The following is a 17,500-nucleotide window of genomic DNA, read 5'->3' as shown; positions in this document are numbered from 1 at the left end:
CCCCTCCCCCCTAGTTTTCATTTTAAATTCAATTATTCTTTGTTTTAAAAGACTTCACTTCATTTTAATTCTATTATTTATATTTCTTTCTTGTTTTATAAAGGTCTTAAACTCCCCCCTCGTTCTAATTTTTATTTTATTTGTTGTTTAAAAGTCTTAACTCGCGTTCACCTGGTCAATTTTATTCTTATTTATTGTTTTAAATCGTCTTAACTTCCCCCATCGTTCTAAATTTTATTTTGTTTATTGTTTTAAATCGTCTTAACTCCTCCCCTCCATCTTATTATTTATTTATTTTATTGTTTAAAAGTCTTAACTTCTCCCTCAGGGTTCATTTTTATTATTATTATCATTATTTTTATTTATCTTAAAACATCTTAACACGCGCTCGTTTTATTTTTTGTTTTAAAACGTCTTATTCCGTTTACTTATTTATCTATTTATTCAATTCTCTATGTTCTAGAAATCCCTGAGTGTTTGAAAAGCGCTATATAAATGTGATGCGTTATAATTATTATTATCATTAACCCCCCCCCCCCCCCGGTTAATTTGTATTGATCTTTTTTTGTTTAAAAGGCCTCAACTGCCCCCCCCCCTTCGGGTTCATTCTCATTATTTATTTATCTATTGTTTTAAACGATCTTAACGCGCTCTGCTCTGTTCCCTTCATTTTTATTTTCTTTCTTGTTTAAAAGTCTTAACGCTCGTGTCGTGTCCCCGGGTTCACTCTTATTTTATTTATTGTTTTAAAAAGTCTTAACGCGCCCCCTCGGGTTAATTTCATTTATTTTTTGTTTAAAAGTCTTAACTTAAAGTCTCATTTTTAAATTGTTTTAAATGTCTTTATTGCTTTAAAAGGTCTTAACGAGCGCCCGCCTAGTTTTTTATTTTGTTTTTTTGTTTATTTTGTTTTTATTATTATTTATTTATTGTTTAAAAGTCTTAACTTCTCTCTCCCCCCCCCCCCCCCCCTCGGGTTCATTCTAATTTTATTTTTATTTCTAATTCTGTTTCTGTTTTAAAACGTCTAAATGCGCGCGTTCCCGGGTTAATTTTTTTAATTTAATTTTTGCTTTAAAAGGTCTTAACTCCTCCCCCTCGGGTTCATTTGTATTTTATTATTTATTTTATTTTTTACTTTAAAAGGTCTCAACGCCCCCCCCCCCCCCTTCATTCTTATTTTATTTTTATTTCTTGTTTAAAGGCTCCCCCCCCCCCCCCAGGTTTTTTGCTTTAAAAGTCTTAACTTAAGTTTCATTATTATTATTTCCCGTGGTATTTTTTGTTATTTGGTTTTTAAGGTACATTTTTATTTAATGTTTCAGAGGTGATTTTATTTTAATGCTTCGGAGGTTTTTTTATTTTTATTATTTAATGTTTCCACGGTTTTTTGTTTAATTTAATTTTTTAAAGTCGATTTTAAAAGAATGTTTCCGAGGTTTTGTTTTTAATTTAGTGTGGGTTTTTTGTAAATTAGGTGCATGAGGGTTTTGTGTCTTTAGATTTTAAATGCTTTGGTGTTTTATATTTTAATCCAGTGCGAAGGTTTTTTTAATTAAAGTGTTTATAAGTTAAATGAAGAGTTTGATTTGTGATTTGGTTTTTATTTATTGTTTAAAATGGCACTGCTCCCTCTCCGCCCTGAAGACGACACAAAGACCCGCTTAAAATGGCCGACTCTCCGTCCTCCCCTTCCTTAAGATGGCGGGGTGCAGGGCGGCCTGACCTGCTCAAGATGGCAGCTCTGGGGAGACCTGCTCAAAATGGCTGCTCCTGTGTTGGGGAGCGGGGGGGGAGACCCACACAAGATGCCGTGACAGGGGGTGGGAGACCTGTTCAAGATGTCTGCCAGGGTGGGAGGGGACCTGCTCAAAATGGCCGCTGTCCCTTCAGTGACTTCCTCAGGCTGGCAGTATTTTGTCTCTCTCCGACCTGCTCAAAATACCGCCTGTTCCCACGAGCGACTCGCTCAAGATGGTGGCAGGATGATTTGCCCTCAAGACGGCCACCATCTCCCCCCCCCCCCTCATATTGTGTGTAATAGGGGCACATGTCCCTCTCAAGATGGCCGTCACTTCTTCCCTTTGTATATGATCGCTCACGGGCAGACCCTGTCACGTTAGCTGCTCCTTCAGTATCCCACCCCAATTTCAGGCTGAAGAAGGGTCTCCAGAGATGCCCATAATGTTCTGGAGTGGCTCAGCGGGTCAGGCAGCGTCTCCGGAGAGAGGAATGGGTGATCTGGGTTGGCAGGGAGCGAGAGGCAGGTCTAGTCTTCCGCTGACTGGATAGCGCACAACAAAAAGCTTTTCATTGTAGTTCCATACACATGACAAGCTAAACCGTCAGCGATGATCCAGCTGCTCTCGCCTGCCATCAACGCCCGTCCCTGTTCATTGCCAGCTCAGGGAGTGAGGAAGTAGTTTAGCCGGTATTGTCGTGCTGTCGTTTAGCCAGTGGTATTAAACGTGAATTACTAAAGTTGTTTCATTTTTTCCTGTTGGAGGACTCGCAGGAGCCGGAGCAGCTGCGGAAGCTGTTCATCGGCGGCCTGAGCTTCGAGACGACAGACGACAGCTTACGCAACCACTTTGAGCAATGGGGCCGCCTGACGGACTGCGTGGTGAGTGTCTGTCTGTATCCCGTGGACGCCGGCACGCGGAGCCTCGCCCTTCCTCGTGCCTCACGCCCCCTCTGCTTGTCTCCACAGGTGATGAGGGATCCCAACACCAAGCGGTCCCGGGGCTTTGGCTTTGTCACCTACTCCTGTGTGTCGGAGGTGGACGGGGCAATGGGGGCGCGCCCCCACAAGGTGGACGGTCGAGTCGTGGAGCCAAAACGTGCCGTGTCCAGAGAGGTGGGTCACCCCCTCCCCAGCTGGCTGATTAACAGTCCCGTTTACAGCTGCAGACTTTGTAAAGAACATTGCCTCACGGGCCCGTCCCCACCAAGCCCATGCCGACCAGCGATGCCCACACGCTAACACTATCCGACACTCGCACTACGCGCGTCTTTGGAGTGCGGGAGGAAACCTATTACTTTGGCGCCGTAAACATATTCACTGACTTGTGGCCTCCACTGCAATAAATCCCACACATTCATCGCCCTCTGACTATAAGACATTCCCCCTCAACGTCTTCTAATTCTGAGGTTGTGCCCTCTGGTCCGAGACACTCCCACCAGTGGAAACATCCTCTCCACATCCACTCTGTCCAGGCCGCTCACTATTGAGTGTAAAGTTTCAATGAGGTCTCCCCTCATTCTGAACTCCAGCGAGTACAGGCCTAGTGCCGTCAAACGTTCATCATAGGTTAAAGCACTCGTTCCTGGGATGGTTCTTGTAAACCTCTCCAGAGCCCGCGCGTCCTTGCTCGGTTGCGGGTCCTCTGTGTGTGACGCTGTTCCGTCCCGTCCTCCCCTCAGGACTCCACCCGTCCCGGGGCACACCTAACGGTGAAGAAGATCTTTGTGGGCGGCATCAAGGAGGACACGGAGGAGCACCACCTGCGCGATTACTTTGAGAAGTACGGCAAGATCGAGGTGACGGAGGTGATGACCGATCGCCAGAGCGGCAAGAAGCGGGGCTTTGCCTTCATCACCTTCGACGACCACGACGCCGTCGACAAGATAGTCGGTGAGCGCCGGGAGAGGCGAGGTCGGGGGGGAGGCGGGGAGAGATGTGGTTGGGTTGGAGTCGGGGAGAGATGTGGGTGGGTGGGAGTTTGGGGGGTGGCCGGCCTTGCCTTCTAACCCGGCGGCTTCTCTTGCAGTTCAAAAGTACCACACGGTCAACGGGCACAACTGCGAGGTGAGGAAGGCGCTGTCACGGGAGGAGATGCAGAACTCTGGCATGAACCAGAGAGGTGAGACACCAGCTTACACTCCAGCTCAGAGACACGAGCCGGCACCATCAGGGTCATAGATTGATGCAGTGTGGGAACTCCCACTCTCCTCACCGCCTCCTATCCCCACTCCATCCTCCCAGACTCGTATGGTGTGGAAACAGTATTGGGATAGTCCCTGCCTCAACTACCTCCTCCAGCAGCTCTGCTCGTTCCATACACCCACCACCCTCTGTGTGGAAAAGTTGCCCCTCGGGTTCCTATTAAATCTTTCCCCCTTCACCTTGAACCCATGTCCTCTGGTCCTCAATTCTCCTACTCTGGGCAAGAGACTCTGTGCGTCTACCCGATCTATTCCCCTCGTGATCTTGTACACCTCTATAAGATCACCCCTCATCCTCCTGCGCTCCAAGGAATAGAAAATGATGCAGGAATGGGGTAGGTGATAAGAATATTTCTTATCGACGATTCGGGGGGGGGGGGGTAATAGATATGTGAGAGGAAGCTCGCTCGGTGTGGAGCCCGTGCTTGATGTGCCTGGGGTGTGGAGACGGGCGAGGGGAGGTGGTTCACGTGTCTGGTCCCACTGTGTAAACTCCTCTCCTATTGGACGGCAGGTCGGGGCAGTTCGGGCAACTTTGGCCGTGCGAGCTTCACCCAGTCCGGGGGCAACTTTGGCGGCCGCGGTGGAGGCGGGAACTTCAACAGCCGAGGTGAGCGTGGACGGGGCGTGGAGGCTGTGCTGACGGTGGGAGTTGGTGGCCGCGGGGGGTAGAGAGAGAGAGAGAGACTGCGTCACTAACCTCCTGTTCCTCACTCCAGGTGGCTTTGGTGGCGGGTCACGAGGAGGTGGCAGCTACGGGGGATGCGGCGATGGATACAACGGATTTGGTGATGGTGAGTGCCCGCTCTCCGGGGGGGGGATGGGGGGCTGGTCACTACTCTAGCCCGGGGTGGGGAGGGGGGGGTTGCTCTAGCCTGGTGTCCCGGGTGGGGGGTGGGAGGTTGCTCTTGACTAGCCGGGTGACCTGGGGAGGGAGAGGAGGGGCTGCTCTCAACTCTAGTCCGGAGGGGCTGCTCTTGGCTCTAGCCCGCTGTCCAGGGCAGGGGGACTCTGCTTTCACTGCTGTTGGGGACTTGTTTGCTGCTTCCCATCACTCGCCCTCTCTCCTCCAGCAGGCGGGGGGGTTACAGCGGGGGGGGGGGGGGCTGCTCTGGGCTCTAGTCCTGGGTCGGGGAGGGGCTCTTGGTTCTAGCCCGGTGTCCTGGGGGGTGGGGGGCCCTGCTTTCACTGCTGTTGGGGACTTGTTTGCCGTTTCCCGGAGGGGGGGGCCCTGCTTTCACTGCTGTTGCCTCTTGTTTGCTGCTTCCCGTGACCCGCTCTCTCTCCTGCAGCAGGCGGTGGTGGTTATGGCGGCGGTGGATACGGTGGCAGCCGGGGGGGGTCCAGGCTACGGCGGCAGCCCCACCTACGCCAACCAGGGCGGTGGCGGAGGAGGGGGCGGCTACGGCAGCGGAGGGGGGCGGTGGCGGCGGCTTTGACGGCTACAACGGCGGCTTCGGTGGTGGTGAGTGTCTGCCTCGTCTATACACGCCCGTGGACACGAGCTCCATCTCCCCCCCCCCCCCAGCGATGTCCACGCGGGACACGGCTCTCTGCCGTCTGTCTGGTCTCAGTTACACCTGACCCGTTACCAGCACGTCCCACCAGACCATCACGCTCACAAAGCAACCTCCTCCCTCCAGACCATCACCCTCACAAAGCAACCTCCTCCCTCCAGACCATCACCCTCACAAAGCAACCTCCTCCCACCAGACCATCACGCTCACAAACCAACCTCCCTACACCTCACGCTGCCTCGGCAAGGCCAGCAGCAGAATCAAGGACCCAGTCACTCCCCCATCCCCCCCCCCTCTCCCATCGTGCAAGAGGTACAGAAGTGTGGAGACGCACACCTCCAGATTCAGGGGCAGTTTCTTCCCGGCTGTTGTCAGGCAACTGAACCGCCTCTCGCCAACTGCACTTCTTTCCGCTGACTGGATAACACACAACAAATATTCTTTGCTGTACCTCGGTGCACCGGTAAGACTTGGTGCACACTGCCAGTGGCTGTGGTGTGCTGCACTGTTGCGCACTGCCAGTGGCTGGTGTGTGCTGCACTGTTGCACACTGCCAGTGGCTGGTGTGTGCTGCACTGTTGCACACTGCCAGTGGCTGGTGTGTGCTGCAGTGTTGTTGCACACTGCCAGTGGCTGTTGTGCGCTGCAGTGTTGCACACTGCCAGTGGCTGGTGTGTGCTGCACTTGTTGCAAACTGCCAGTGGCTGGTTGGTGTGTGCTGCACTGTGGTTGCACACTGCCAGTGGCTGGTGTGTGCTGCACTCCTTCCATTCACCGTGCTGTTGAGCTGTGGTGTTTTCCCCATCGCTGTTGTGTAACTCCCCGTCCCCCTCTCTGTCTCCAGGCAACTTTGGAAGTGGTGGCGGTGGAGGCAACTACAATGACTTTGGCAACTACCCCAACCAGTCGTCTAACTACGGCCCCATGAAGGGGGGTGGAGGCAGCGGGGGCTACGGTGGCCGCAGCTCTAACGCCCCGTACGGAGGTGAGTGTGTACCGGTGCGGGAGGGGGGTGGGGGGGAGGAAGGGTTGGGGGGTTGATGCGCTGCCATCTCACCTTCACCGCTCTGCTCCCCACCCCCGCAGGTAACTACGGAAGCTCCAGTGGTGGTGGCGGCAGCTCCTATGGGCGGAGGTTCTAGATTGGTGCAGGTGCGTTTGTGGAGGGGCCGCTGCGGGCAGGATGGGGGGGGGAGAGGGAGGGAGGGACGCGGGGTGGTGGGGTAGCAGAGGGCTAGCCTGGGACAGAGAGGGAGGGGTTCCATGCTGCCAGTGTTGACTGGGGATGAGGGGGGGTGGGTGTGGAGTGGGAGGGGCACTGCCTCTGTAGGGTGATGGATGATCTGTTATTATTGGTGGTGGTTGGTTGCCTCCGCTTTTATGTTTATAAAAGAAAAACGTGTTTTAGGAAATGCACGGTATAATGATTCTATCCCATGTTGTTCAACAGGAAAACATACTTAGCAGGAGAGGATGAGCCAGGAGATTGTGACAGGGAGAGACAGCAGGTTCTCAGCCAAGCACAGGGCACAACTGCTACCGGAAGAAAATGTCTTTTTTTTTTAGTCAGAAAAGTCAGTGTTTGATCTCATGAACTTTTAATCGGAAAAAAAAGAAAACATGAACCCCACGTGCATGGTTATCTGCTTTAAGGACTGTGATATTTTGATAAACTGTTGAACAGGTTATTTTATAGTTGGTGACTTTTTTTCCCCTTCCCCTTCTGGAAGTGTTAAAACGGAAAAACATTCCAGCGAGTCTATACTTAGACGGACTTATTTTTTTTTTCTCTCTTCTCGATTTTATTGCTCCAGTTTTCAAGTGGTATATTAAATGTATTAGTTGTGATCATGAATCAGAATAAAACAAAACTTTCCATTTACCCGTACTGCAGGCAGTGTGTCTTGTTTGAAAGCCGTTTTACAACCCCTGCAGTCTGACCCGACCCCCCCCCCCCCCACTCCTAAACCAACACCCACCCACCTACAGGCCAGGGACTCCACCCCACAGATGCTGTCTGACCCACACCCTCTCGAAGCAGCTGGCCCTTGGAGTCGGCTTTGATCACAAACGCCCCGGGGCAGAGCACAGTCCGTTGCTTGCCGAACACACCTAGGGTGGCCCAGAGAGAATAACCCCAGCACTGTCCCCAACACAGCCCCCAGCCCACATAGGGGAGGCAGAGAGCGCTCACGGTCAGCGTAGGTGGGGGGTGGAGAGGAGGGCACAGTCCTGCTTCTCCTCCCTCCCCACTCAGTAACCCTGCCCCATTTCCCCTGTCCACCATCCCATTTTTTCCCCCCTCCTGTTTCCGTTTCGTAGCGGCAGAACGATCGCTGGTGTAGTCAGACCAGTTTGACTGCAGGAGAGAAATCGAGGAGCTTTGCCTCCTGTGAGATCGAGGGAGGGGAGCGTGCTTCTGTGTGTGTGTGTTTGTGCGTGCGTGTCTGTGTGTGTGTCCACACGCACCTCCCCCCGGCCGCCTGGGATAGACAGCAAGGCAGAAGGTTTTACCGACAAGTATACTCGCAGACGACCAGCAGAGGAGGAGAGGAGAGGAGTCTAGTCTAGAGACCGCGAGAGAGAGCCTTTGACTACCAAAATCGGAGACACGGAGTCAGGAGCAGCAGCAGCAGAGGCCAGCTTTATTTACTAGCATCTAAATCAGGACTAGCGCAGCCTCAGACAGGCAGGGCTGTTTCTTTCATAGGTAAGGCTGGTTTTACGTCTTATTTCTTTTATATACATATATCTCTGTTTAAAAAAAAAAAAAAAATCAATACCGGGAGAATTCGGTACCGAGATTTCCCCTTCTCTGAGCAAAGGGGAAAGCTGACTGTTTGTTGTGTTCCTTTCAGATGTGATCTAGACGCCTGCTGGGAACACGCGTGTGTGTGTGTGTTTGCCCGTTTTGTGCGGTGGTCCATGCGTCTTTATTCTCCAGGTACGTTGGAAACTTGCCCCATCTACACCTGTCCCCACCCTCTGCTCTACAACACTCCCTGTCTACCTGGGAACTGTGTACCTGCGCTCCTAGATACCTCTCTGCTCTACAACACTCCCTGCCTACCTGGGAACTGTGTACCTGCGCTCCTAGATCCCTCTCTGCTCTACAACACTCCCTGCCTACCTGGGAACTGTGTACCTGCGCTCCTAGATCCCTCTCTGCTCTACAACACTCCCAGTCTACCTGTGACGCCACTTTCAGGGGACTGTACCTGCGCTCCTAGACCCCTCTCTGCTCTACAACACTCCCTGTCTACCTGTGGCACCACTTTCTGGGAGTCACAGTAATAGTGTGAAAACTTGCCCACACTCCCGTCTATACTAGTCCTACCTGCCCGCGTTTGGCCCATATCCCTCCAAACCCATCCTATCCATGTACCTGTCCAAGTGTTGTGATAGTCCCAGCCTCAACCACCTCCTCCGGCAGCTCGTTCCATACACCCACCACCCTCTGTAGAAGCGTTGCCCCTCAGGTTCCTATTAAATCTTTTCCCTTTCACCTTAAACCTTTGTCCTCGATTCCCCTACTCTGGGCAAGAGACTGCGTCTACCCAATCTATTCCCCTCGTGATCTTGTACACCTCTAAGATCGCCCCTCATCCTCCTGCGCTCCATGGAATAGAGTCCCAGCCTGCCTCAACCTCTCCCTGTAGCTCAGGCCCATCGAGCCCTGGCAACATCCTCGTCAATCTTCTCCGCGGCCTTTCCAGCTCGACGACATCCTTCCTCCAACACGGCAACTTGCCCTGAGCATTAGTATTGTCTTTTACAACTGCAACATGACCTCGCAAATTTAGTCTGAAGAAGGGTCTCGACCCGAAACGTCACCCATTCCTTCTCTCCTGAGTTGCTGCCTGACCTACTGAGTTACTCCAGCATTTTGTGATACCTCCCAAATTCTATTCTGAATTAAGTTCTATACTCTGTTTAGTTTAGTTTATTGTCACATGTACCGAGGTACAAGGAAAAGCTTTGTTGCGTGCTATCCAGTCAGCGGAAAGACTACGTGATTACAGTTGAGCATCACCTAGACAATAGGTGCAGGAGGAGGCCATTTGGCCCTTCGAGTCAGCACCGCCATTCAATATGATCATGGCTAATCATCCACAATCAGTACCCTGTTCCTGCTTTCTCCCCATAATCCCTTGATTCCGTTAGCCCTAAGAGCTAAATCTACCTTAGATGAAGGGATTAAAAGTAACAGCAAATTTGCAGATGACACAAAGCTGGGTGGCAGTGTGATGTGGATGCAAGGTGACTTGGACAGGTAGTGTGAGCTGGGCCGATTGGTGGTAAGAACAGGAAGGCAGATTATTATCTGAATGGTGTCCAGTTAGGAAAGGGGACGTACAACGAGATCTGGGTGTCCTAGTGCATCAGTCACTGAAAGGAAGCATGCAGGTACAGCAGGCAGTGAAGAAAGCCAATGGAATGTTGGCCTTCATAACAACAGGGGTTGAGTATAGGAGCAAAGAGGTCCTTCTGCAGTTGTACAGGGTCCTAGTGAGACCGCACCTGGAGTACTGTGTGCTGTTTTGGCCTCCTAGTTTGAGGAAGAACATTCTTGCTATTGAGTTTTTTTCCTCATCTCAGTTTTAAATGGCCTCCCCTTTATTCTTAGACTGTGTGGCCCCTGGTTCTGGACTCCCCCAACATTGGGAACATGTGTCCTGCATCTAGCTTGTCCAGTCCTTTTATAATTTTACACGTCTCTATAAGATCCCCCTCTCATCCTTCTAAACTCAAGTGAATACAAGCCCAATCTTTCCTCGTACGACAGTTCCGCCATCCCGGGGATTAACCTGGTGAAACCTATGCTGCACTGCCTCAATAGCAAGGACGTCCTTCCTCAAACTAGGAGACCAAAACTGCACACAGTACTCCAGATGGCCGACCCCTTTATTCTTGGACTGTGTGGCCCCTGGTTCTGGACTTCCCCGACATGGGGAACATTTTCCCTGCATCTAGCTTGTCCAGTCCTTTATAAGATCCCCTCTCATCCTTCTAAACCCCAGTGAATTCCAGAGGTGAGCCGGGACTTTGAAGGGACTGTTTCTGTGCGGGTTTAATACGTCTGCAAATATATTGACATAACCCGCTCGCATTTCTTATCCCAACAGGAGAATGGCTGATGGATTTGGATATTGTAAGTTTACCGTGAAACATGGACACACACACCCCCCCTCTCTCCCCTCCTGTGGAGGGCGTTTACTCCACTTTCAATACTGTGTATTTTCTCCCCCTGTAGCTGTTGTACAGTTTCTATTTCTGTCTGTGTAACTTGTATATATTGCCAATAAAAAAAACTGAAACATCGCTGTGCCTGTGTGAATCCAGTTCAGTTTATTCATTGCCCTGTGTACCGAGGTACAGTGAGAAGCTTTGTCGCTGCATGCTATCCAGTCAGCGGAAAGACTGGACATGATTACAATCAAGCCCGATTAAAGATATTCCGAGGGTCTCCAATGAGGCAGACGGGAGGTCAGGACCGCTCTCTAGTTGGTTAGCAGGACGGTTCAGTTGCCTGATAACAGCCGGGAAGAAACTGCCCCTGAATCTGGAGGTGTGCGTCTCCACACTTGTGCCCCGATAGGAGAGGGGAGGGAGTGACCGGGGTGAGACCTACTGTAGTTTAGTTTGAGTTGGATTGGGTTGAGGGGTTACTCCACCATTCAATCACGGCTGATCTATCTCTCCCTCCTAACCCCCTTCTCCCCACAACCCCTGACACCCGCACTGATCAGCAATCTATCCATCTCTGCCTTCTCCAACTTGTGGCCTCCACAGCCGTCTGTGGCAAAGAATCCCACAGATTCACTACCCTCTGGCTACAGAAGTTCCTTTCAATGAGGTCCCCCTCCCCTCGTTCTTCTAAGCTCCAGCGAGTACAGGCCCAGTGCCGACAAACGCTCGTGGTAACGGTTAACCCACTCGTTCTTGTAAACCACCTCTGGACCCTCTCCAGATTCAGCACACCCTCAGATACGGGCCCACAATTGCTTTCAATACTCCCCAGGTGCTGCCTGACCAGCACATTGTAGAGGGTGTCACAGATGCTGGAGTAACACAGTGGGTCAGGCAAGCATCTAGGAGAGAAGGAATGGGTGGTTTTTCTGGTTGAGACCCTTGGCCTTATAGAGTCTCAGCGTTAACACCCTGGTTTTTATACACCAGCCCGCTTGAAATAAATGGTAGCTTTGAGTTTGCTTTCTTTACTGCCAATTTGACAACTTTTGGGAATGTTCCCAAGTCCTTTTGCACCTCTAACTTCTGGATGCTCTCCCCATTTAGAACAATGGTATCTTTATCCCCGACTCTTTGACAGAAAGCAAAGAGTGGGGATAAATGGGTCTCTTTCAGAGTGGCAGGCAGTGACTAGTGGGGTACCGCAAGGCTCGGTGCTGGGACCGCAGCTATTTACAATATACATTAATGACTCTTCGATGTAGGGATTAAAAGTAACATTAGCAAATTTGCAGATGATACAAAGCTGGGTGGTAGTGTGAACTGTGAGGAAGATGCTATGAGATTGCAGGGTGACTTGGACAGGTTGTGTGAGTGGGCGGATGCATGGCAGATGCAGTTTAATGTGGATAAGTGTGAGGTTATCCTCTTTGGTGGTAAGAATAGGAAGGCAGAGTATTATCTGAATGGTGTCAAGTTACGAAAAGGGGACGTACAACGAGATCTGGGTGTCCTAGTGCATCAGTCACTGAAAGGAAGCATGCAGGTACAGCAGGCAGTGAAGAAAGCCAATGGCCTTCATAACAAGAGTTCAATATAGGAGCAAAGAGGTCCTGCAGTTGTACAGGTCCCTAGTGAGACCGCACCTGGAGTACTGTGTGCAGTTTTGATCTAGTTTGAGGAAGGACGTCCTTGCTATTGAGGGCGTGCAGCGTAGGTTTACTAGGTTAATTCCCGGAATGGCGGGACTGTCGTATGTTGAAAGACTGGAGCGACTAGGGTTGTATACACTGGAATTTAGAAGGATGAGAGGGGATCTTATCGAAACGTACAAGATTATTAAGTGGTTGGACACGTTAAGAGGCAGGAAACATGTTCCCATTGTTGGGGGAAGTCCAGAACAAAGGGGCCACATTCTTTTAAGAATAAGGAGTCGGCCATTTAGAACGGAGACCTTTCTGGTTGAGACCCTTCTTGGCCTTGTAGAGTCTCAGCGTTACGCCCTGGTGTTTGTACACCAGCCCTCGTGAAATAAATGGTAGCGTTGAGTTTGCTTTCCATCCCAGAGATTAACCTGGTCTGGTTGAGACCCTTCTTGGCCTTGTAGAGTCTCAGCGTTACGCCCTGGTGTTTGTACACCAGCCCTCGTGAAATAAATGGTAGCGTTGAGTTTGCTTTCCATCCCAGAGATTAACCTGGTGAACCTACGCTGCACTGCCTGAATAGCAAGGATGTCCTTCCTCCAATTTGGAGACCAAAACTGCGCACAGTACTCCAGGTGTGGTCTCACCAGGGCCCTGTACAACTGCAGAAGGACCTCCTTGCTCCTGTACTCGACACTTGTCATAAAGGCCAACGTGCCATTAGTAGAGCAGAGGGATCTAGGAGCACAGGTACGCAGTTCCCAGGTAGGCGGAGTGTTGTAGAGCAGAGAGGGATCTAGGAGCACAGGTAGACAGGGAGTGTCGTAGAGCAGAGGGATCTAGGAGCGCAGGTACACAGTCCCCAGGTAGAGGGAGTGTCGTAGAGCAGAGAGGGATCTAGGAGCGCAGGTACGCAGTTCCCAGGTAGACGGAGTGTCATAGAGCAGAGGGATCTAGGAGCGCAGGTACACAGTCCCCAGGTGGAGAGGGAGTGTCGTAGAGCAGAGAGGGATCTAGGAGCGCAGGTACACAGTCCCCAGGTGGAACACTGAACACAACACTCCAAGTGCGGCCTCACCAACGTCTTGTACAACCGCAACGTGACCTCCCAACGTCTACACTCAACACCCTGACTGATGAAGGGCTTCTTGACTGCCCTGTCTACCTGCGCTCCTAGATCCCTCTCTGCTCTACGGCGCTCCCTGTCTACATGGGAACTGTACCTAGATCCCTCTGCTCTACGACACTCCCTGTCTACCTGGGAACTGTGTACCTGCGCTCCTAGATCCCTCTCTGCTCTACAACACTTCCTGTGTACCTGCGCTCCTAGATCCTTCTACAACACTCCCTGTCTACCTGGGGACTATATACCTGCGCTCCTAGACACCTCTCTGCTCTACGACGCTCCCTGTCTACCTGGGAACTGTGTACCTGCGCTCCTAGATCCCTCTCTGCTCTACAACACTCCCTGTCTACCTGGGAACTGTGTACCTGCGCTCCTAGACCCCTCTGCTCTACGACGCTCCCTGTCTACCTGGGAACTGTGTACCTGCGCTCCTAGATCCCTCTCTGCTCTACGACGCTCCCTGTCTACCTGGGGACTGTGTACCTGCGCTCCTAGATCTCTCTCTGCTCTACGATACTCCCTGTCTACCTGGGAACTGCGTATCTGCGCTCTTAGATCCTTCTCTTTCAAGGGAACTGTGTACCTGCGCTCCTAGATCCCTCTCTGCTCTACATCACTCCCTGTCTACCTGGGAACTGCGTACCTGCGCTCCTAGATCCCTCTGCTCTACAACACTTCCTGTGTACCTGTGCTCCTAGATCCTTCTACAACACTCCCTGTCTACCTGGGGACTGCGTACCTGCGCTCCTAGATCCCTCTCTGCTCTACATCACTCTGTCTACCTGGGAACTGTGTACCTGCGCTCCTAGATCCTTCTCTGCTCTACGATACTCCGTCTACCTGGGAACTGTGTACCTGCGCTCCTAGATCCCTCTCTGCTCTACGACACTCCCTGTCTACCTGGGAACTGCGTACCTGCGCTGCTAGACCCCTCTCTGCTCTACAACACTCCCTGTCTACCTGGGAACTGTGTACCTGCGCTCCTAGATCCCTCTCTGCTCTACGATACTCCCTGTCTACCTGGGAACTGCGTACCTGCGCTCCTAGATCCGTCTACCTGTGACGCAACTTAATGAAGGCCCAAAGGCGTTTTTTTGCAAAGAAATATATTTAATATAAACATCCATGTACAATAGTTCTGTTCTCCGTCCCTTCCCCCTCACCCCTCCTCTCCCTCTCCCTCCCTCCTGACCAGAAACAAGGCCCCATCCTCCCCCAGTCTCAGCGACACCTCCCCTCGATTGTAGGGCCTCCCCCGGGTGTCCCTCAGGCCTGCGATGAGGCTTCGGCCTAGCTCGTCCAGGCTCTCCCGGGCCTGGTCCAGTGCCCGGCCTACCTCCTCCCTCTCGTACTCCAGCAGCGCCTGCTGCCGCCTCAGGCCTCCCAGCTCGCCCTGAAGCCTGACTAGGCCCTCGAGCCTTCGTCGGCGGCAGTGCTGGGCGGCCACCTTGTTTTTGCCCCTGCGGCGGATATCCCGGGCCAGGGCGAGCTGGGCCGGGCTCAAACGGTGGCGGGAGAGCAGGTCGTTGTAGTCGTCCACGGGCAGCCTGACCAGGGCCTCGGCCCCCACCGGCATCCGCAGGGCCCGGGCCCGGCGATCGTCCCTGGAGCAGGCCGCGTTCCTGCACTGGTCCTCCCCTCTCCGGCATCGCTCGTACTCGCAGTTGAGGCCTACCTCAGGCATCCGGCCTAGTCTGGAGACCGGCTCCGAGCCTGCTTGGCGATTGAGGCCTAACTCAAGCCCCAGGTCCGGTTCACAGTTGAGGTCTACCTCAGGAATCCGGCCTAGTCTGGAGATCGGGCCTACCTCAGTCATCTGGCCTACATCCTGCTCCGGGCCTGCTCGGCGATTGAGGCCTAACTCAGGCCCCAGGTTCAGTTCAAAGTTGAGGCCTACCTCAGGCTTCGGGCCTGCTCGGTGATTGAGGCCTAACCCGGGCCCCAGCTCCGGTTCACAGTTGAGGCCTACCTCTGGCTCCGGGCCTAGCTGCAGGTTGAAGCCTAGAAATGACTGGAGGCCTGGCTGGAGGTCCAGATCGAGGCCTGGGCCTAGCCTGGATATTGGGCCGAGCTGAAGCTTCGAGGCTGGTTGGAAATTGAGGCCTAGGCGGGAGGTCAGGGCTAACTCAGGCTGGGGGTCGAAGCTCGCCTCAGGCTTGGGGGCCAGCTGGAGGTTCAGGCCTAGCTCGAGTCGAGGCGGGCCCAGCTGGCAACCGGGGCCCAGGTCAGGCTTGGTGGGACCAGGGCCTAGCGAGGCCTGTGGGCCGCACCACCAGGAGAGGGAGACCGGCCCTTTCCAGGCCTCGGGGCTGGAGTCCAGAGATAGGCCGGAGTCCGACTCCCCTCCTCCCGCTGCCCAGGGTTGGGGGGGAGGGGGGTAGGGGGGCCAGGAATCGGGGGGAGGGGGGGCGTGGGTCGGTGGGGGGTAACAGGCCTGCTCATCTATGCCCTGAAACAGAGAGAGAGAGATGGGGTCAGACACACACACAGTGAAGCTCTCTCCCTCCTCTCTCTCTTCCCCCCCTCCCTCTCTCTCTCCTCTCTCTCTCTCTCTCTCCCTCTCTCTCCCCCCTCTCTCTCCCCCTCCCTCTCTCTCTCCCCCCCCTCTCTCTCCTCTCCTCTCTCTCCCCCCTCTCTCTCTCGTCTCTCTCTCTCTACAATTACAAACAACTTAAACAAAACTTTAAACTAAACTTAAATGAAACCCCCCTCTGTCTCCCCCTCTCCTCTCCCCCCTCTCTCTCTCTCTCTCCCTCTCTCACTCCCTCCTCTCTCTCTCCCCCCTCTCTCTCCTCTCTCTCTCCTCTCCCCCCTCTCTCTATCTCACCTCCTCTCTCCTCTCTCTCCCCCCTCTCTCCCCCTCACTCTCTCCCCCCCCTCTCTCTCTCTCCCCCCTCTCCCTTCTCTCTCTCCCCATCCCTCTCTCCCCTCTCTCTCTCCACTCTCTCCTCTCACTCTCCCCCTCACTCTCCCCCCTCTCTCTCCCCCCTCTCTCCTCTCTCTCTCCCCCCTCTCTCTCTCCCCCTCTATCTCTCTCCTCCTCTCTCTACATGTTAAACTAAACTAAAGTTAACGAAACTTTAATGACTTTAAACTAAACCCCCTCTCTCCCCCTCTCTCTCCCCCCTCTCTCTCTCTCCCCTCTCTCTCTCTCCCCCTCTCTCTCTCTCCCCCTCCTCTCTCTCCCCCCTCTCTCCCTCTCTCTCCTCTCCCCCTCTCCCTCTCTCTACAAGTTACAAATAAACTTAAACAAAACAAATAAACTTAAACTAAACTTAAATGAACCCCCTCCCTGCTCTCCCCCCCTTTCTCTCTCCCCCTCTCTCTCCCTCCTCTCTTTCCCCCTCCTCTCCCCCTCACTCTCCCTCCTATCTTTCCCCCTCTCTCTCCCCCCCCCCTCTCTCTCCCCCCTATCCCTCTCTGCCCTCTCACCTCCAGTTCTGTCAGCGACAGCAGTTCTTGCCAATTTATTTCCACCTCTGGATTTGCTTCGAGGGCAGTCAGGAGTTTCGGGAAGTTCCCGCGGGGATTTTCCGGGAAGTTGGGGATCGGAAAACCTTGCCCCGTTCCGCAGTTCCAACCCGGACACACCGACGGTCTCCGAGACGACTGTAGGGGAACGTTTGGGAAAGTTTTGTGAAAGTTTGGAAAAGTTTTGGGAAAGTTTGGCAAAGTTTGAAAGTTTGGCAAAGTTTTGTGAAAGTTTTGGAAAAGTTTGCGAGAGTTTTGGGAAAGTTTGGCGAAAGTTTGGAAAATTTTGGAAAGTTTTGTGGGAAGTTTGGGAAAGTTTTGGAAGGTTTTGGGAAAGTTTTGAAAAGTTTCGGAAAGTTTGGAAAAGTTTGTGAAAGTTTTGGAAAAGTTTGTGAAAAATTTGGAAAGTTTGGGAAAAATTTGGAAAGTTTGGAAAGTTTGTGAAACTTTTGGAAAAGTTTGGGAAAGTTTTGAAAAGTTTCGGAAGTTTGTGAAAGTTTTGGAAAAGTTTTGTGGAAAGTTTTGGAAAGTTTGTGAAAGTTTTGAACGTTTGTGAAAGGTTTGGAAAGTTTTGGAACGTTTGGAAAAGTTTGCGAGAGTTTTGGAAA

At 52.4% G+C, this 17,500-nt stretch overlaps 2 protein-coding genes across 2 annotated transcripts in view; one reads left to right on the top strand and one right to left on the bottom strand.

The window, feature by feature from the left end:
- LOC144611249 (heterogeneous nuclear ribonucleoproteins A2/B1-like) overlaps window positions 1-7,344 on the top strand; it is a 9,153-nt gene extending 1,809 nt beyond the window's left edge. The window contains 11 exon segments of the mRNA XM_078430290.1: window positions 2,507-2,623; window positions 2,711-2,857; window positions 3,424-3,634; window positions 3,771-3,863; window positions 4,460-4,555; window positions 4,665-4,733; window positions 5,278-5,362; window positions 5,364-5,410; window positions 6,307-6,447; window positions 6,549-6,614; window positions 6,913-7,344. Of these exon segments, the coding sequence (XP_078286416.1) occupies window positions 2,507-2,623; window positions 2,711-2,857; window positions 3,424-3,634; window positions 3,771-3,863; window positions 4,460-4,555; window positions 4,665-4,733; window positions 5,278-5,362; window positions 5,364-5,410; window positions 6,307-6,447; window positions 6,549-6,604 (1,062 nt within the window). The 3' untranslated portion in view covers window positions 6,605-6,614; window positions 6,913-7,344.
- A 7,236-nt stretch (window positions 7,345-14,580) lies between these two features.
- LOC144611242 (uncharacterized) overlaps window positions 14,581-17,500 on the bottom strand; it is a 7,956-nt gene continuing 5,036 nt past the window's right edge. Inside the window, exons 3-4 of the mRNA XM_078430285.1 lie at window positions 16,854-17,030; window positions 14,581-15,870 (exon numbers count right to left, since the gene is read on the bottom strand). Of these exons, the coding sequence (XP_078286411.1) occupies window positions 14,581-15,870; window positions 16,854-17,030 (1,467 nt within the window). The remainder of the gene's footprint in view (window positions 15,871-16,853; window positions 17,031-17,500) is intronic.

Source organism: Rhinoraja longicauda, chromosome 39 (genome assembly GCF_053455715.1).
Source record: "Rhinoraja longicauda isolate Sanriku21f chromosome 39, sRhiLon1.1, whole genome shotgun sequence".
NCBI lineage: Eukaryota > Metazoa > Chordata > Chondrichthyes > Rajiformes > Arhynchobatidae > Rhinoraja > Rhinoraja longicauda.
The sequence above is the reverse complement of the archived record's forward strand: the minus strand, read 5'-3'. Positions and strand labels throughout refer to the sequence as shown.